The sequence below is a fragment of the Muscardinus avellanarius genome (genome assembly GCF_963383645.1).
Source record: "Muscardinus avellanarius genome assembly, chromosome: X".
NCBI classification, from domain to species: Eukaryota; Metazoa; Chordata; class Mammalia; order Rodentia; family Gliridae; genus Muscardinus; species Muscardinus avellanarius.
In genome coordinates, this window is record NC_137792.1 from 53,839,954 (window position 1) to 53,855,784 (window position 15,831).

The window sequence follows — 15,831 nt, forward strand, 5'->3', positions numbered from 1 at the left end:
TATTTGCTTATTTATCTGCATGATGTAGGGGATTGAACCCAGGGACTCTCACATGCTAAGCACATGCTCTCCCACTGAGCCACACCCTTAGCTACAACTTAATTTAATTGATGAATAATAATTGTATATATTTATGGGGTACAATGTGATGTTTTGATCCATTTATACATTGTTGAAAGATTCACTAAAATTAATTAACATGTCTACCATCTCACCAACTTATTTTTTGTGTTGAGAAAATTTAAGATATATCATTTTAGCAATTTTAAGATGTATTCATACATTGTCACCAAGCAGTGCACCAAAACTTATTCCTTCAGTTTAACAGAATCTCTATGTACTGAGATCAACATCTTTCCCCCCATCACTCTCAGTGGTACTAGAGATTCAGCTTAGGGGCATTCTACCTCCAAGCTATACCCCCAGCTTGAAATATTTACCATGAGCTCTAATTCTTTACCATGACCCAACTATACCACTACCTGATATCTATCCAGAAGAATTAAATTTGGAAAACAATAGTGATATGTGCACATCCATGTTTATAGCAGCACAGTTTATAATAGCCCCAATTTGGAACCAACTTAGGTATCTGTGAATAGATGAATGGATAATTAAAATGTGGTATATATACACACATACATATATACAATGGGATTTTATTCAGCTATACAGTAGAACAAAATTACGTTATTTGCAGGAAAATAGATAAAATTAGAGAATGTGTTGAGTGAGATTAGCTAGTCTCAAAAATTTAAGAGTCAATTGTTTTTTTCCTTATATGTGAAAGCTAGAAAAAAAATAGGGAACAAAGGGGATTTTAGATAATTGAAGAGAAAGACCAGTAGAATTTTGGAAGGGGATGGGGGAGGGAAGAGGGGAGGAAAAAAGGAAGAACTGGTGAAAGAAAAAATTCAAATTATGCTGTGATCATGTATGAAAGTATCACTGCCAGTCTCACTATTATGCCTGGGGAGAGGTAGGACCTGAAAAGAAACATACAAAGACTTGTGTGCAGGTTTATTTGTATGACTTTGAACGTCACTGTGACAAGTAATTACAATGCATAAATAAAAGTATAAAAAGGCTATATGATATTTTATCATGCATATATACCACATTTTTGTGCTAGGGTTTGGACCTACGACCTCACACATGCTGAACAAGTGCTCTACCACTGAGTTATATCCCCAGGTTGATATATCACACTTTCCTTATCTCTTAATCTATCGATGGACACTTAGAATGATAACTTTTGTATCTTGGCTATTGTGAATAATGCTACAGTGAATGTGGGAGTGCAGATGTCTGACATACTGATTTCTATTCCTTTGAATTTATTATCTAGAAATGATATTTATGGATCATGCACTAATTCTATTTTTAAGTTTTTTGGTATCTTCATATTCTTTTCCATAATGACTGTACTAATTTACATTCTTACCAATAACATACAAGTGTTCTCTTTCATCTATATCCTTACCAAGACTTGTTATTCACCTTTTTGATAATAGCCCTTCACCAGGTATGAGGTCTCATTGTGATCTTAATTCAAAATTTCCTGAAGATTAGAGATGTTGAACATTTTTTCATTTATTTGTTATACATATGACTTCTTTTGAGAAATGTCTGCTCAAGCCTTTTGAACATTTTTAATTGGGTTTTCAATTGAGTTATTTGTGTTCTCTGATATTGTACAGTTTGAGTTCTTTGCATATTTTGGATATTAGCCATTTTCAGATGTAGGGTTTGCAAATATTTTTTCCCTAACCCATGGGTTGTCTCTTCATTCTGTTGATTATTTTCTTTGCTGTGCAGAAGGATTTTTTTTTAGTTTGATGCAATCCCATCTGTCTATTTTTGCTTTGGCTTTCTCTGTTTTGCTGCATGGTGTCGCTGATGGAACCCAGGGCCTCACACATGCTGTGTAAGCATTCTACTACTAAGATCTACCCTAGCCCTTATTTTTGTTTTCACTGCCTGTGCTCTGAATTCCTGTCAAAAGAAAACAACAACAACAACAACAACAACAACAAAAATAAACCAGCCATTGCCTAGACCAGTGTCTTTCCCCATGTGTTTTCTTTTAGTAGCTCTACAGTTTCAGTTCTTCATGTAAATGAATTTAAAATCCATTTTGAGTTGATATTTTGTGGTACTGGGGATTGAACCCAGGGGTGTTCTACCTCTCAGCTACACTCCCAGACATATATATATATATATATATATATATATATATATATATATATATATTTAATTTTGAATCAGGGTCTCACTAATTGCAGAGGGCCTTGCTAAGTTGCTGAGGCTGTCCTTAAACCTGTGATCCTCATGTCTCAGGGTTCCAAGTACTCTCATTACTGAAGAATGAACCCAAGAGTATCTTACCTTTGAGTTACACCCCCAGACCTTTTCAATTTTTTTGTTTTGAAATAACGTCTTGCTAGTTTGTCTCAACCTCCTGTGATTATAAGTGTTTGCCACTGGACCTAGCCTCCTAAGTATTTTTATTATATTATAAATGGGATTATTTTATTTCCTTAATTTTTAAAAATAATTTGCCTTTGGTGTATAAAAATGTCTCTGATTCCCTGATTAAACTAAGTGGGATGGCTCATACCTATAATCCCAGTACCTGGGTGGCTGAAACTGAAGAGTTGCAGGTTGAAGGCCAACCTCAGCAATTTAGTGAGATTTGCAACAACCTAGTGAGACCCTGTTTCAAAATAAAAAAGGCTGAGGAGTTAGCTTGGTGATATAGTGCCATCCTCAGTACCAAAAACAAAACAAACATGAAAAAGAAAAAATAAATACCACTGGTTTTGGATATTTATTTGTAACCTGTAATGTTACTGACTTTATCCATTCTAATTTTTTGGTGATTTCAAGGGGCTCCCATACATAACATCATGTCATCAATAGAGGCAGTTCATCTTGTTTTCCTATATGGATGTCTTTTATTTCGTCTTCTTGCATAACTGCTCTTTTTAGGATTTCCACTACTATATTGGATAGAAGCAACCAGAGTGCATATCCTTGTCTTGTTCCTGATCTTAGAGGAAAAATCTCAGCTTTTTACTATTGCATATGATATAGGCTTGTCATATATGGCATTTATTGTGTTGAGATGCATTCCATCTTTTTTTTGGTAATGGGAACTGAACTCAGGGACATTCTACCTCTGAGCTACACTCCTAACCCTATTTTATTTTAAAAGAGGGTCTCACTAGGTTGATGAGAGTCTCACTACTTGCTGAGGCTGTCCTCGAATCTACAATCCTCTTGTCTCAGCCTCCCAACTACTGGGATTTCAAGTGTGCACTACAATGTCTGGCAAAAGATGCATTCCTTCTATACCTATATTCTGAGAATTATCAACATGAATGCATGTGATATCTTCTCAAGTTCTTTTTCTGCATTCATTTAGGCAATGTGGTTTTGTTCTTCATTTTTTGTTAGGATGTTCTTCACATTTATTGATTTATTTTTGGTACTTGTATTCAAAGGATAAGGCTGGGTCAGTAATATTGAATGATATTTTAATGCATTATTGATTTCTATCTAGTGTGCACACACATATTTGGGGTGATTGAACTCAGGGGAATTCTACCTCTGAGCCACACTCCCCACCCTTTTTATTTTTTGTTCTGAAACAGATTGTAGATAAGATGCTGATGCTGGCTTCAAACCTGTGAGTCTTCCGTCTCAACAAGTACTGGGATTAGAGGCATGTTCCACCATGTCCAGCTGTTTACTAATATTTCGTTGAAGATTTTTGCATTTATGTTCATCTGATATATTGGCCTATAGATTTCTTTGGCTGTCTTTGTCTGACTTTGATATGAGGATGATAATAGCATCATAAAATGAGTTTGGAAATAGCCCCACATCTTCATTTTTTGGAAGAGGTTGAGAAGGATGGTTCTTAAAATATTTGTTGAAGCTATTTGGTCCTTGGCTTTTCTTTAATGAGAAGCTTTTTTTAAAAATTGGTGCATTGTAGTCATACATCTTAATGAGATACAAGATGGTAGAGGCATACATGCACACATCACTCATTTAGCCCTTCCCTAATTCCCATCCCATTCCTTCCCCCTCCCTCCTTCTCATGTCTGGCTTAGGGATTGACTTTGGTATGATTGTGAATATACATCGTGTACATTATGGAATTTTCTCTCCCCATCCTCCTCAATGAGAGTCAACTTATTTGCTCATCTATGGTTTCTCCTTCGTTGTCTAGAGTACTTTCTCTGACACATTTTCTCCCTAGCTTCTGCATATTAGGTAGAGCATTCAATTTTTTACTTTTTCTGACTGACTTATCTCATTGAGCATAATGTTCTCCAGTTCCATTTATTTTCCTGCAAATGAGGTAATTTCATTCTTCTTTATGGCTGAGTAAAATTCCATTGTGTACATATCCCATAGTTTTTTAATCCATTCATCTGTTGGTGGACATGTTGGCTGGTTACATGGTTTGATAATTGTGAATTGTGGGGCTATGAACATAAATGTGCATGCATTAGTTTGGTAGTTTGGTTTCCATTCTTTTAAGTAGATACCTGGAAGCAATATTGCTGGATCATATGGTCGGTTTGTTCCCATTCTTCTGAGAACCCTCTATACTGTTTTCCAAAGTGGTTGCACTAATTTGTAGTCCCACCAACAGTGTATTAGAGTTCCCACTTCTCCACATCCTCATCAGCATTTGTTGTTGTTTGTGTTTTGAATGATTGACATTCTAATTGGAGTTAATTAAAATCTCAGGGTAGTTTTGAATTGTATCTCTGATTGCTAATGATATTTTTATACATTTATTGACAATTTAAATTTCCGCTTTTGTAAACTTTTTAGTTCATGTGCCAATTTTTTGATTGGGTTATTTGTTTACTTAATGTTGAGTTTCTTGAATTCTTTGTATATTCTGGATATTAGTCCTCTATCAGAGGAATACTTGGCAAAAATTTTCTTCCTTTATTTCAGCTTACTGTTCAGGTTCTTGATAGTTTGCTGTACAGAAGCTCTTCAGTTTAATGTAATCTCACATATTGATCATCCTTTTAACTTATTGTGTCTATGGGATCTTGATGAGAAAGTTTTTACCTGTGCCTATGTGTTGAAGTGTTAGACCTATGCCCTTTTCAAGGAACTGCAAGGTCTTTGGTCTGTTTTCTAAGTTTCTGATCCGTCTTGAATTGACTCTTCTACAGGGTGTAAAAGTAGGATTTTTTTTTTCCATTTTTCTGCATATAGTCAATGAGTTTTTCCAGCACCATTTGTTGAAGAGGCTTTTTTCCTGTGTACATTTTTGGCTCCTTTGTCAAAAATCAATTGGTTATAAGTGTGTGCATTTTTTTCTGAGTCTTCTTTTCTACTTCACTGGGCTATGTGTCTGTTTTTGTGCCAGTACCATGATGTTTTTTTTTTACATATCTTTTGCTTTATTTTTTTTATTGGTGCACTGTATTCATACATCATAGTAGGATACATACTTTTGTAGACATACATGTACACTTTTCCCAGTCAGCCCCCACCCAATCCCCACCCCATTCTCTCCCTATCCCTCCCTCCCATGCTTGGCTTAGTAGTTGACATCTAGTATTATGGCAATTTATCTAAAATTAAAAATGATAATCTCAAATAACAGTTTCATTTGTCTGATACCAAGCTTTTGATGACTTAAAGATAACATTTCAATATTTCTTTTTGCTTTCTTTCTTACCAGAGAATATTTTTTTCTATTTTTTAGGTGAAACTATCATATATTTATATATTTATTTTTCAGAAAAAAATCTATCCTAATGTGGAATATGGACTCTAGGTACCCAAAACGATCTTGAAAAAGAACAAAGCTAGAAGATATATATTTTCTGATTTCAAACCATATAAAGCTACAATAATTGAAACAGTGTAGTACTATTCTGAAGGCAGATATATAAACCATTGGAGTTAAATAAAAGCCTAGAGCTAAATTCTTCCCTATATTGTCAAGTTATTTTTGACAAGGTTTCCATCTTCCCGGAAGTCCCCATGATGTTTTTATTACTATGGCTTTGTAGTATAGTTTGAAGTCAGACATTGTGATACCTCCCACATGGCTCTTGTTGCTGAGAACTACTTTGGCTATTATGGGTTTTTTTTTGTTGTTGTTCCAAATTAATTTAAGGCCTAATTTTTTTTATGTCTGTGAAGAAAGACCTTGGTAATTTAATGGGTATCGCATTGAATCTCTAGATCACTTTTGGAAGAATGGCCATTTTGATGATGTTTATTCTACCTATCCAAGAGCACAGAAGATTTTTTTCATCTCCTAAGATATTCTTCGATTTCTTTTTTTCAATATTTTATAACTTTCTTTGTAGAGGTCTTTTACCTCCTTGGTTAGGTTTATTTTTATGTATTTTTTGTGGGATATCCTGAGTGGAAGTGTTTTATGGATTTCATTTTTAGTGGATTTATAGTTGGCTTTTATAGAAAGCTTTTGATTTTTTAAGATTGATTTTATATCTAGACACTTTGCTGAATTTGTTGATCAGTTCTTGCTGGGTTTTCTAAGTATAGTGTCATGTCATCTTCAAATAGGGATAGTTTTAGTTCTTCTTTTTCTATTTGTACTCCTTTCATTCCTGGATCTAATGTTAAGTGCAGGTCTCCATGCTTTCCACAGACTGTGAGCCTATGTCTCTCTCCACCTGTGTAGGAGGCAGATTTGCTGAAACCAGACCCAGTTATATATAGGAGTCTGCGTTTTTCATAGCTAGGGCTGGGTTGGTTTGACTTTTCCCTGGTCCCCACAATTGGGTGGTCTGTGGTGATCTTCAGAGGCCTTACTAGGGCTCTGCACCGTGGGGACTGTAGGTCTTTCTCCCTGATTGGCCCTGGGGGATGTTTGCTGTTCCATGCTTCTGCTGTGTCCAAGAGCAGACTCCACCCTAACCTTCACCAGGATGAACCTCAAAGTCTCAGACCCTGAAAGTCTATTGATTGCTGCTTGAGTCCCTGAGGCTATGCTGGTGGTCTCCCATGAGGACAACTTGTTTACTTATGGTGTTGCTGATATTTGAATATTTTATTTCTTCCTGACTTAGTCTAAGTAGTTTGCATGTTTCTAGAAGTTCTTCCATCTCCTTTATTTCACAGTATTTTGGTACATATTGGTATATAGTGGTCCTTTATGATCCCTGGTATTTCTGAGGTATTGGTTGTAATGTCTCCTCTGATTTTTTTTTTCCGAACTGGGGATGGAACCCAGGAGCATTCCATCTCCAAGCTACATTCCAGCCCTATTTTTGATTCTTTGTTTTGAAACAGGGCTTCACTGAGTTGGAAAGGGCCTCACTAAGTAGCTGAGGCTGTCTCCAAACCAATGTCCTCCTTTCTCAGCTTCCCAAATGCTAGGATTACAAGTGTGTGTCACCACGCCCAGTTTGTCTCCTCTGATTTTATTTGCGTCTTTTGACATTTTTGTTAGTCTAGTTAAAAATTTGTTCATTTTTATCTTTTCAAAAAACAATACTTAGAGTGTCTTATTTTCAAGGCACTCTACTATGTCTCCTTTTGATGTAGTGCTTTGATGGTCTATCTCTTCTACCTTTGTAATAATAAAAATTGCTTAAGCTCACAAAAAATACTTATCTTCATTGATATTTTCTATTGTTTTTTCTAGTCTCTTTCTACTATGACCTTTATTTCCATTCTTCTGCCAAGTTTAGGCTTTATTTTGCCCTTTTTTCTTATTTCCTTCAGACATTAGCTTGCCTGAGGTCTTTTTCTAACTGCTTTTGCTGCATCCTATACATTTTGGTACCTTCTTTCTATATTCATTTGTCTCAGTATATTTTTTCTGTTATTATCTTCTTTGACTTATTATTCAGGATCATGTTGTTGAATTTTCACCTCTTTTTAAGTTCTCCAAAATTCTTCCCATTATTAATTTCTAGTTCTGTGTCCTTGTTGTCAGAAAGGGTACTAGATATAATTTTAGTCTTCTTACATTTTTGGGACCCATTTTGTAACCTAACATATGCACTGTCCTAGAGAATGTTCTAGGTGCATTTGAGAAGAATATATATTCTCTTGCTATTGGATGGGATGTTCTGTAACTACTTGTCAGATTCATTTTATCTAAACCTATTTAAGCTCAATGTTTTCTTATTATAGATCATTTTTCCAGGGTTGAAAGTGGGGTATTGCCAGGCGTGGTGGCACATGCTTGTAATCCCCGCACTTGGGAGCCTGAGACAGGAGGATTGCACAGGTTCGAAGCCAGCTTCAGCTACTTAGTGAGGCTCTCAGCAATGTGGAGAGACCCTGTTTCCAAATAAAGTATAAAATAGGTCTTAGTGTATAGCCCAGAGGTAGAAAAGCCCCTGGGTTCCACCCCCAGTACCACAAAAAAAAGAAAAAAAAGAAAGTGGGGTATTGAAGTCTTCTATTATTGTATTACAGTCTCTTTCTTCATATCTATTAATATTTGCTTTATGTATTTAGGTCTTGCTATATTTGGTGCATATATATTACAACCATTGTACTTTCTTTATAAATTAATATTTTATCATTATAAAATGACCTTTTTGTCTCTTTTTATAGTATTTGACTTAAAGTCTGCTTTATCTGATATAAATATAGCTACTCTCACTATTTTTTGGTTCAATTTGTATAGTCTATCTTTTCCCATTCCTTTATTTTCTAAAGGGAAATGACCATGTCAAGATAATATTTCAGTATTATTTTGTCTCATGCAAAGATAGATTTCAAAATTATCTTTTTATTTTTAGGATCTGGGGGCTTTGATGATGAATTTAATCTGGAGCATGCACTGAAAGAAACATCTTCAGTAAAGCGTGAGTAGTAAATAAAGAATTAAAATAAAAAGTAGTGATTGATATGGTCCACCCACTCAAAATATACCCTTGAGACAAACAATAGGTAGCCTATATTTCACAAATCAGATTAAGTATGGTTACAAATTATATTTTTGAAATTCTGAATATGTAATGTTCTTTCTTGAGAAAACCTCACAATGTTCTCAAAAGAGAACTACAGTAGTAGATGTGTAATGAATTGATCCCAATTTGTTTTATGTGCTGTTGTATCCATCTGTAGATAGAGATTACTTTTGCATTATATGTTTATGGCTTTTTCATGTAGTCATATGTGTATTATTTTATGACTTGCTTTTTCCATTGAACATGTATAGGAAAATGTCTATCTGTATCAATGTATTCTAGTTGCCATAACTAAATATCACACAGTATATGGGCTTAAAAGGACGAAGTTCATCCTCTCATAGTTCTAGAAGTCTTGCGGCAAGGTGTTAGCAGGGCCCTGCTTCCTCATAAGAATCTAGGAAAGAATCCTTCCCTCCCTCTTTTAGCCGCTGGTAGCGCTAGGCCTTCTTTGGCTGTGGCTACATCATTCCATATTCTCTCTCTGTACTGGACATTGAGGCCACGGGTATTCTACCTTCAATCTACACCCTCAGAATGTTTAAAATTTTATTTTATTTTGTGTGTGTATGTATGTGTGGTACCAGGGATCAAACTTATGGGCCTTTTGTCTCCATGCTACACCTCCAGCCCTTTTTATGTTTCATTTTGAAACAAGGTCTTGCTAGCTTGCTGAGAATTTCACTGCATTGCTGAGGCTGGCCTTGAATCTGTGATCCTCTTGTCTCAGCCTCCCAAGCTCTGCAAGGGGTGCACCAGCCTGGTATCCTTTTCTTTTTTAATTTGAAACAGGGTCTTGCTAAGTTGCTGAGGATGGCCTCAAACCTGTGATTTTCCTGATTCATCCTCCCAACTACTGGGATTATGGGCATGCACCACCATGCCAGGCCTCTGTCTTCACATAGTATTCCCCTTTCTGTGTCTTTCTTATATTCTTATAGGGACACTTGTTAGTGGATTTAAAACTCATCTAGATAATCCTGGGAGATATCATCTTGAGATCCTTCATTTTTCAAAATGCTTTTTCCAAATAAGGAACTATATAGTACATATATGTATAATACATAATATAAATATACACATACACATATACAAACACACATATATACACATGTATCTTATTGTTTTATGTTAAAGTATACATTCAGCAAATATGTGAGTGTCGGCTGTGTATTAGTGACTGTTTTAGGCCTTGGGGAGGTAGAGCTATAAGAAATCAGGCACGAATCTCTGCCTCATAGAGCCAGCACTACAGAGGTATGGATTGAGCCATGTAAATGATGACATTTCCTTAATGGAACACACTTTTGTTTCCTTTTACATAAGTACACATAAGGCTGCATTGAACATTCTTGTCCACATCGTTTATGCCTTTGTGTGGTAAAATAGGCCAAAGTACACATATATTTTATGTCTTAATAAATTCTGCCAAATTGTATTCCAAATTGGATGTGCCATCATTCATTGATGTTGTTATAATACTACCTATTTTCTCAGACTCAATGGTATTAGATTTTACCAATCAAAAAAATTTTATAATGTGATAGGCAAAACAATATTGCATTGCTAATTATACATTCTCCTGATTAAAGAAAGTTGGAACATTGTTTAATATATATTTTGGCCTGTTGAACTTTTCTCTTTATTGTTCGCGTACAGCCTCAGCTACTTAGCGAGGCCCTTCGCAACTCAGCAAGACCCTGTTTGGACATGGTGGCGCACTCTTTTAATCCCTGAGCTTGGGAGGCTAAGACGGGAGGATTGCACAGGTTCGAAGCCAGCCTCAGCTACTTAGTGAGGCTCTCAGCAACTTAGTGAGACCCTATTCCAAATAAAATATAAAATAGGTCTGGGAGTATATCCCAGAAGTAGAAAGCCTCTGGGTTCCACCCCCAGTACCACCAAAAATAAATAAATAAATAAATAAATAAATAAATAAAATTAAAGGACTAAAAAATAGGGCTGGGGTTGTAGCTCGGAGGTAGAATGAATGTCCCTGGGTTCCATCCCTGGTACTGCCACTTATTGACTGTCACCTTGGGTAAGTCACCTGATTTTTCTGCACTTCAGTTTCTTCATATGTTGCAAGAGGATAATAATAAGCCCTGCTTCCTAGGATCATTGGAAAGATTAGAGGAGATTATCTGTATTAAGCACTTAGTGCAGTACTTAGAAAAATAAGGCGAGGAATCAGTACTAGCCATCATTGTTCTTGCTTGACCTGATTGGAAGGCCGATGCCTGGCCTTGATGGAAGAGTCAGGGAATACATATTTGCCTAAATCAACTAACAGATTCAACACATTTCCTGCCAAAATTCTAGCTGGCTGTCTTGCAGAAATGGAAAAGCTGATTCTAAAATTTGTAAGGAAATCCAAGGGACCCAGAATAGTTAAACCAATCTTGATAAAGAAGAGAAAGTCAAAGGACTCACACTTCCCAATTTCAAAATATAATTAAGAACCTTTAATAATCAAAGTAGTGTGGTTGGGTATAGAGATAAATGTAGAGATCAGGTTTGAGAATCTAGGAAAAAAAACTATGGTCAGTTAATTTTTGGATAAAGATGCCAAGACTATTCAAAGGGGAAGGAACATTCTCCAACAGATGGTGCTGAGACAACTGGATATCTACACACAAAAGAATGAAGCTGGACCCTTACATAGGAAAATATATTCCAAGTGTGTTATAAATACCATAAATCTCTTAGAAGATAATTTTTTGTGTGGTGTAAGAATGAGGGCATTCGTTGGTCTTCTCTGTTCAGAAAAATCTTATATGCAGGCTGCCTCATAGATTCCTAGGAAAATAAGTGCTTCATTTATTAACAAATTTGGTTTTTAATGGAATCTTTAAGCATTTTTAAAACATCAGGACAAACAAAACAAAAATGATGAGTATAAACAGACTCCCAATTAATAAATTCATTAACTTTTTTGTGATACTGGGGATGGAACCCAGGGGCCTTCTACCTCCGGGATACACTCCCAGACTTATTTTATATTTTATTTGGAAACAGGGTCTCTTAAACCAGCTGAGGCTGGCTTCAAACCTGCACGATCCTCCTGTCTCAGCCTCCCAAGCGCGAGGATTACAAGTGTGTACCACCATGCCCGGCTTAAATTCATTAACTTTTAATGAGGCCTTTTCTTTTTTGTGGTGCTGGAAATTGAGCCCATGGTCTCATGCATTTTAGGCAAGTGCTCAGTCTCCGACCTTCACCCCCGACCCTAAGTGAGGACTTTTTAATATACCCCATTCTGAGTCATGCCAGATCATCTAATCTTTCTCATTGGCATTCTTGAGCCAGTGTGTCTGGGATCTTTGGGGACTCTTCGGACCACCAAATGTCTCATGTGTGGTTAAATAACAGCTCTTTAGACCACATCATGCTTCCATCCATTTTTTCTCTTAGGTTACAGTTCACACAATAGATTTTCAAAGAGATGAGCCTGTCTGCATATCCTTCTCTGTTCATCCTGTGGAGACTGCTTTTCTCTGTATATTGTTTATCCCTTCTCTTGTTAAAAAAAGAAGCCATAAGAGTCAGACATGGTGGTGTGTGCTTATAATCCTAGTACTTGGGATGTTGAGGCAGGACGACCACAGGTTCAAAGTCAGCCTCAGCAATTTAGCAAGGCCCTTAGCAACTTAGCAAGATTCTATTTCAAAATAAAATAAGGCTGGTGTAGCTTGGAGGATGAACTGCCCAGGGTTCAATCCCCAGTACTAAAAAACAAAGCAGAACTGTGAACTCCCTAGTTCAGGGCATTATTGTGAATGACATTTATTCATTCACTAATCTTTCATGGGTATATATTAGCAAAACATTCTAGGTGCTGGGCATACACGTGGACAAGGTCACTGCCTTTATTATTTTCTCTGGGATGAGACAGCCAGTACACAAAACATCAAAGATAACAGAGTAATGGATTTGTGGAATCCCAAACAGGTAGTAAGGGACAACTCCTCTAGAAATAGGGGAGGCTATCTTTGAGAGGGGCAATGTGTAAGAAGCTATGAAAAGAGCCTCCACGGTCAAGGGACTGAGTATAAGAACTCTGAGGTAGAAAAGCTGAGCTTACTCTGGAGCTGAGAAGGCAGTCTGCATAGCAAGAGTATGGACAGTATTGGAGAAAACAGAAAAATTGTGGGGGAAAGATTATACAGGATCTCATAGAGCATGAGTACAACTTTTATTCTAAGTGTAAGGGGAAGTCCTGGAGGGGTTTTAAGCAGCTTTTTAAGGTTATGATTCATATATCATACTTTTTACCTACTTCAAGTATGTAATCCGGTGGCTTTAGAGTACTTTCAAGATTGTGCAACCAGTGTGTGTGTGGTGGCACAAGTCCGTGGTGGCACGGACTTGTAATCCCAGTACTGGGGAGGCTGAGACAGGAGGAGATTGCAGGTTTAAGGCCAGCCTCAGCAACTTAGCAAGACACTTAACAACTTAGTAAGGCCCTGCTTCAAAATAATAGGGCTAGGGGTATAGCTCAAAGGTAGAATGCCTCTTGGTTCAATACATAGTACCAGTCAGGCATGGTGGCACATGCTTGCAATCCTGATACTTAGGAGGCTGAGACAGGGGGACTGCAGGTTCATGGCCAGCCTCGGCTTCTTAGTGAGACCCTCTGCAATTTAGTGAGGCTTCCTTTCAAAATAAAGAATTAAAAATAGGGCTGGGAATGTAGCTTGGAGGTAGAATGCCCTGGGTTCAACCCCCAATTCCACAAAACAAAAGCAAAACAAAACAAAACAAATAGTACCAAACAAAAAAAGCTCTACACCCTTATCTTAGTCAGTTTTCTGTTGCTACGGCTGAATACTATAGACTGTGTAATTCATACAGAATGGAAGTTTATTAAGCATGGTTCTGGAGGCTGGGAAGTCAAAGAGCATGGTGGCAGCATCTGGTGAAGTCCTGTTGCATCCTATCATGAAGAGGCAGAACTAGTGGGCCAGAGAGAACTTGCTCTTCTAACAAAGCTATTCCTGCAATAAACCACTAATCTATGAACTGATTAATCCATACATGAGGACAGAGCCTACATGAGCCAGTCACCTCTCAACATTGCTGTATTGGGGACCCAGTTTCCAATATATGAACACTTGGGATATACATTCAAACCACAGCAACACTTTACTTATCACTACTGACCCCCCAGGGTTTTCTGTTTCCACCCATTATACTTGCAACCACTATTCTCTTTGTCTACATGGGTTTCCCTATTTTGGATATTAAAGAAACCATTCCTTACTTGGAATTTATTTCTGGCTTCTTTTATTTAACACAATGTTTTCAAAGGTCATCTGAGTTGGTTTCAGGATTATTTTCCCTACCCACTTTTCAGATCTTATAGGTGAATGCACACCTGCTTTCCTAAAAAAGAGCTCTTTATGATCTGGGCACACTGCTACGTACCTTTAATCCCTTTTTTTTGGAGGGCTGATGCTGCAAGATAATTTGAGCCCAGCTTGGGAAATCCTGTGAGACCCTGTCTTAAAAATGAGCACAAATATACAATGATAAAAAACCCACAACTTCTTATGAGTATCTTCATTTCCTGGGAATGCCATGGTTACTGTCTTAGTTTGTTTGTGCTATTAAAATAAAATACCTCAGGCTGCTGTGTAATTTCTACATTAGATACTTACTTTTGAAAGTTCAAGATAAAGGTTCCAGCAGATTTATTTTCTGGTGAGGGCTTCTCTATGTCTCAAAGATGGTACCTACTGTCTATGTCCTTACATGGTACAAGGGATTAAAGGGCTGCCACAGAATTCTTTTATAAGGACACAGTGGCTCTACTTCTTCCAAAAGGTCTTATCTCTTTTGTGCTTGTGTATGTAGCACTAGTGATTGAACCAAAGGGCCCTCTACCAGTGAGATTACCCCCTCAACTAATTTTAAGTTTTGAGATAGGGTCTTGCTAAATTGCTGAGGCTCTTACTGAGTTGCTAAGGCTGTTCTCAAACCTTCAGTCCTACCTCAGCCTCAAGTACTGGTATTATAGGCATTCACTACTGTACCTGGTTTAGGCCCTACCTCTTTGTACCATGGAGTTAGGTCTTTACATACCAATTTTGGGGACACACAAAAATTCAGGCATTTATAGCAGGCATCATCACTCATACCAGGGGGAAGCTACTTGTTTGGTTTCTGCTTTGGCTTGCACTGACATATAGAGAATTACTCCTGATAAGAATATCTTGTCTCAGCTGGGCATGGTGGTACAGGCCTGTAATTCCAGTATTTGGGAAGCTGAGACAAGAGGATCACAGGTTCAAGACTAGCCTTAGCAACTTGGCAAAACCCTGTTTCAACATAACATATACAAAGGACTGGGGTATAGTACAAAGGTAGAATATCCCTCGATTCAGTCCCCAGTAAAACACACACACATACACACACACACACACACACACACACACACACACACACACGAATGTCTTGTCTCTGGAGGTATTTGCAATAGCCAAGAATTTTTCCACATTTTTTATTTTGAGAAAGTCTTAATATAAGTGACTTTTTATTTTAGGAGTATACTACTTAGAAGAAGTTGACCTGCTATTGTTATTTCTTGATAAGTAGTTAGATTCTCCTCATCTCAATTATGGATAATAATAAATCCCATTCAAAGACTCAGGACAAGCCAGGCGTGGTGGCGCACACTTGTAATCCCCGTGCTTGGGAGGCAGAGACAGGAGGATCGCGCAAGTTCGAAGCCAGCCTTGCTGGGTTAAGAGACCCTGTTTCCAAATTTTTAAAAATAATTAAAAAATAGGTCTGGGAGTGTAGCCCAGAGGTAGAAGGGTTCCATCCCTAGTACCACCAAAAACAAAAAACAAACAACAACAAAAAATCAAATAAAAGACTC

At 37.2% G+C, this 15,831-nt stretch overlaps 1 protein-coding gene across 4 annotated transcripts in view; it reads left to right on the forward strand.

The window, feature by feature from the left end:
- Positions 1-15,831, forward strand: part of CD99L2 (CD99 molecule like 2) — a gene marked incomplete at both ends in the record, with an annotated part of 130,851 nt that overhangs the window by 70,190 nt on the left and 44,830 nt on the right. For all 4 annotated transcript variants that reach the window (XM_080719199.1, XM_080719200.1, XM_080719201.1 and 1 more), the window contains one exon: positions 8,778-8,843. In XM_080719199.1, coding sequence (XP_080575325.1) covers positions 8,778-8,843 — 66 coding nt within the window. The remainder of the gene's footprint in view (positions 1-8,777; positions 8,844-15,831) is intronic.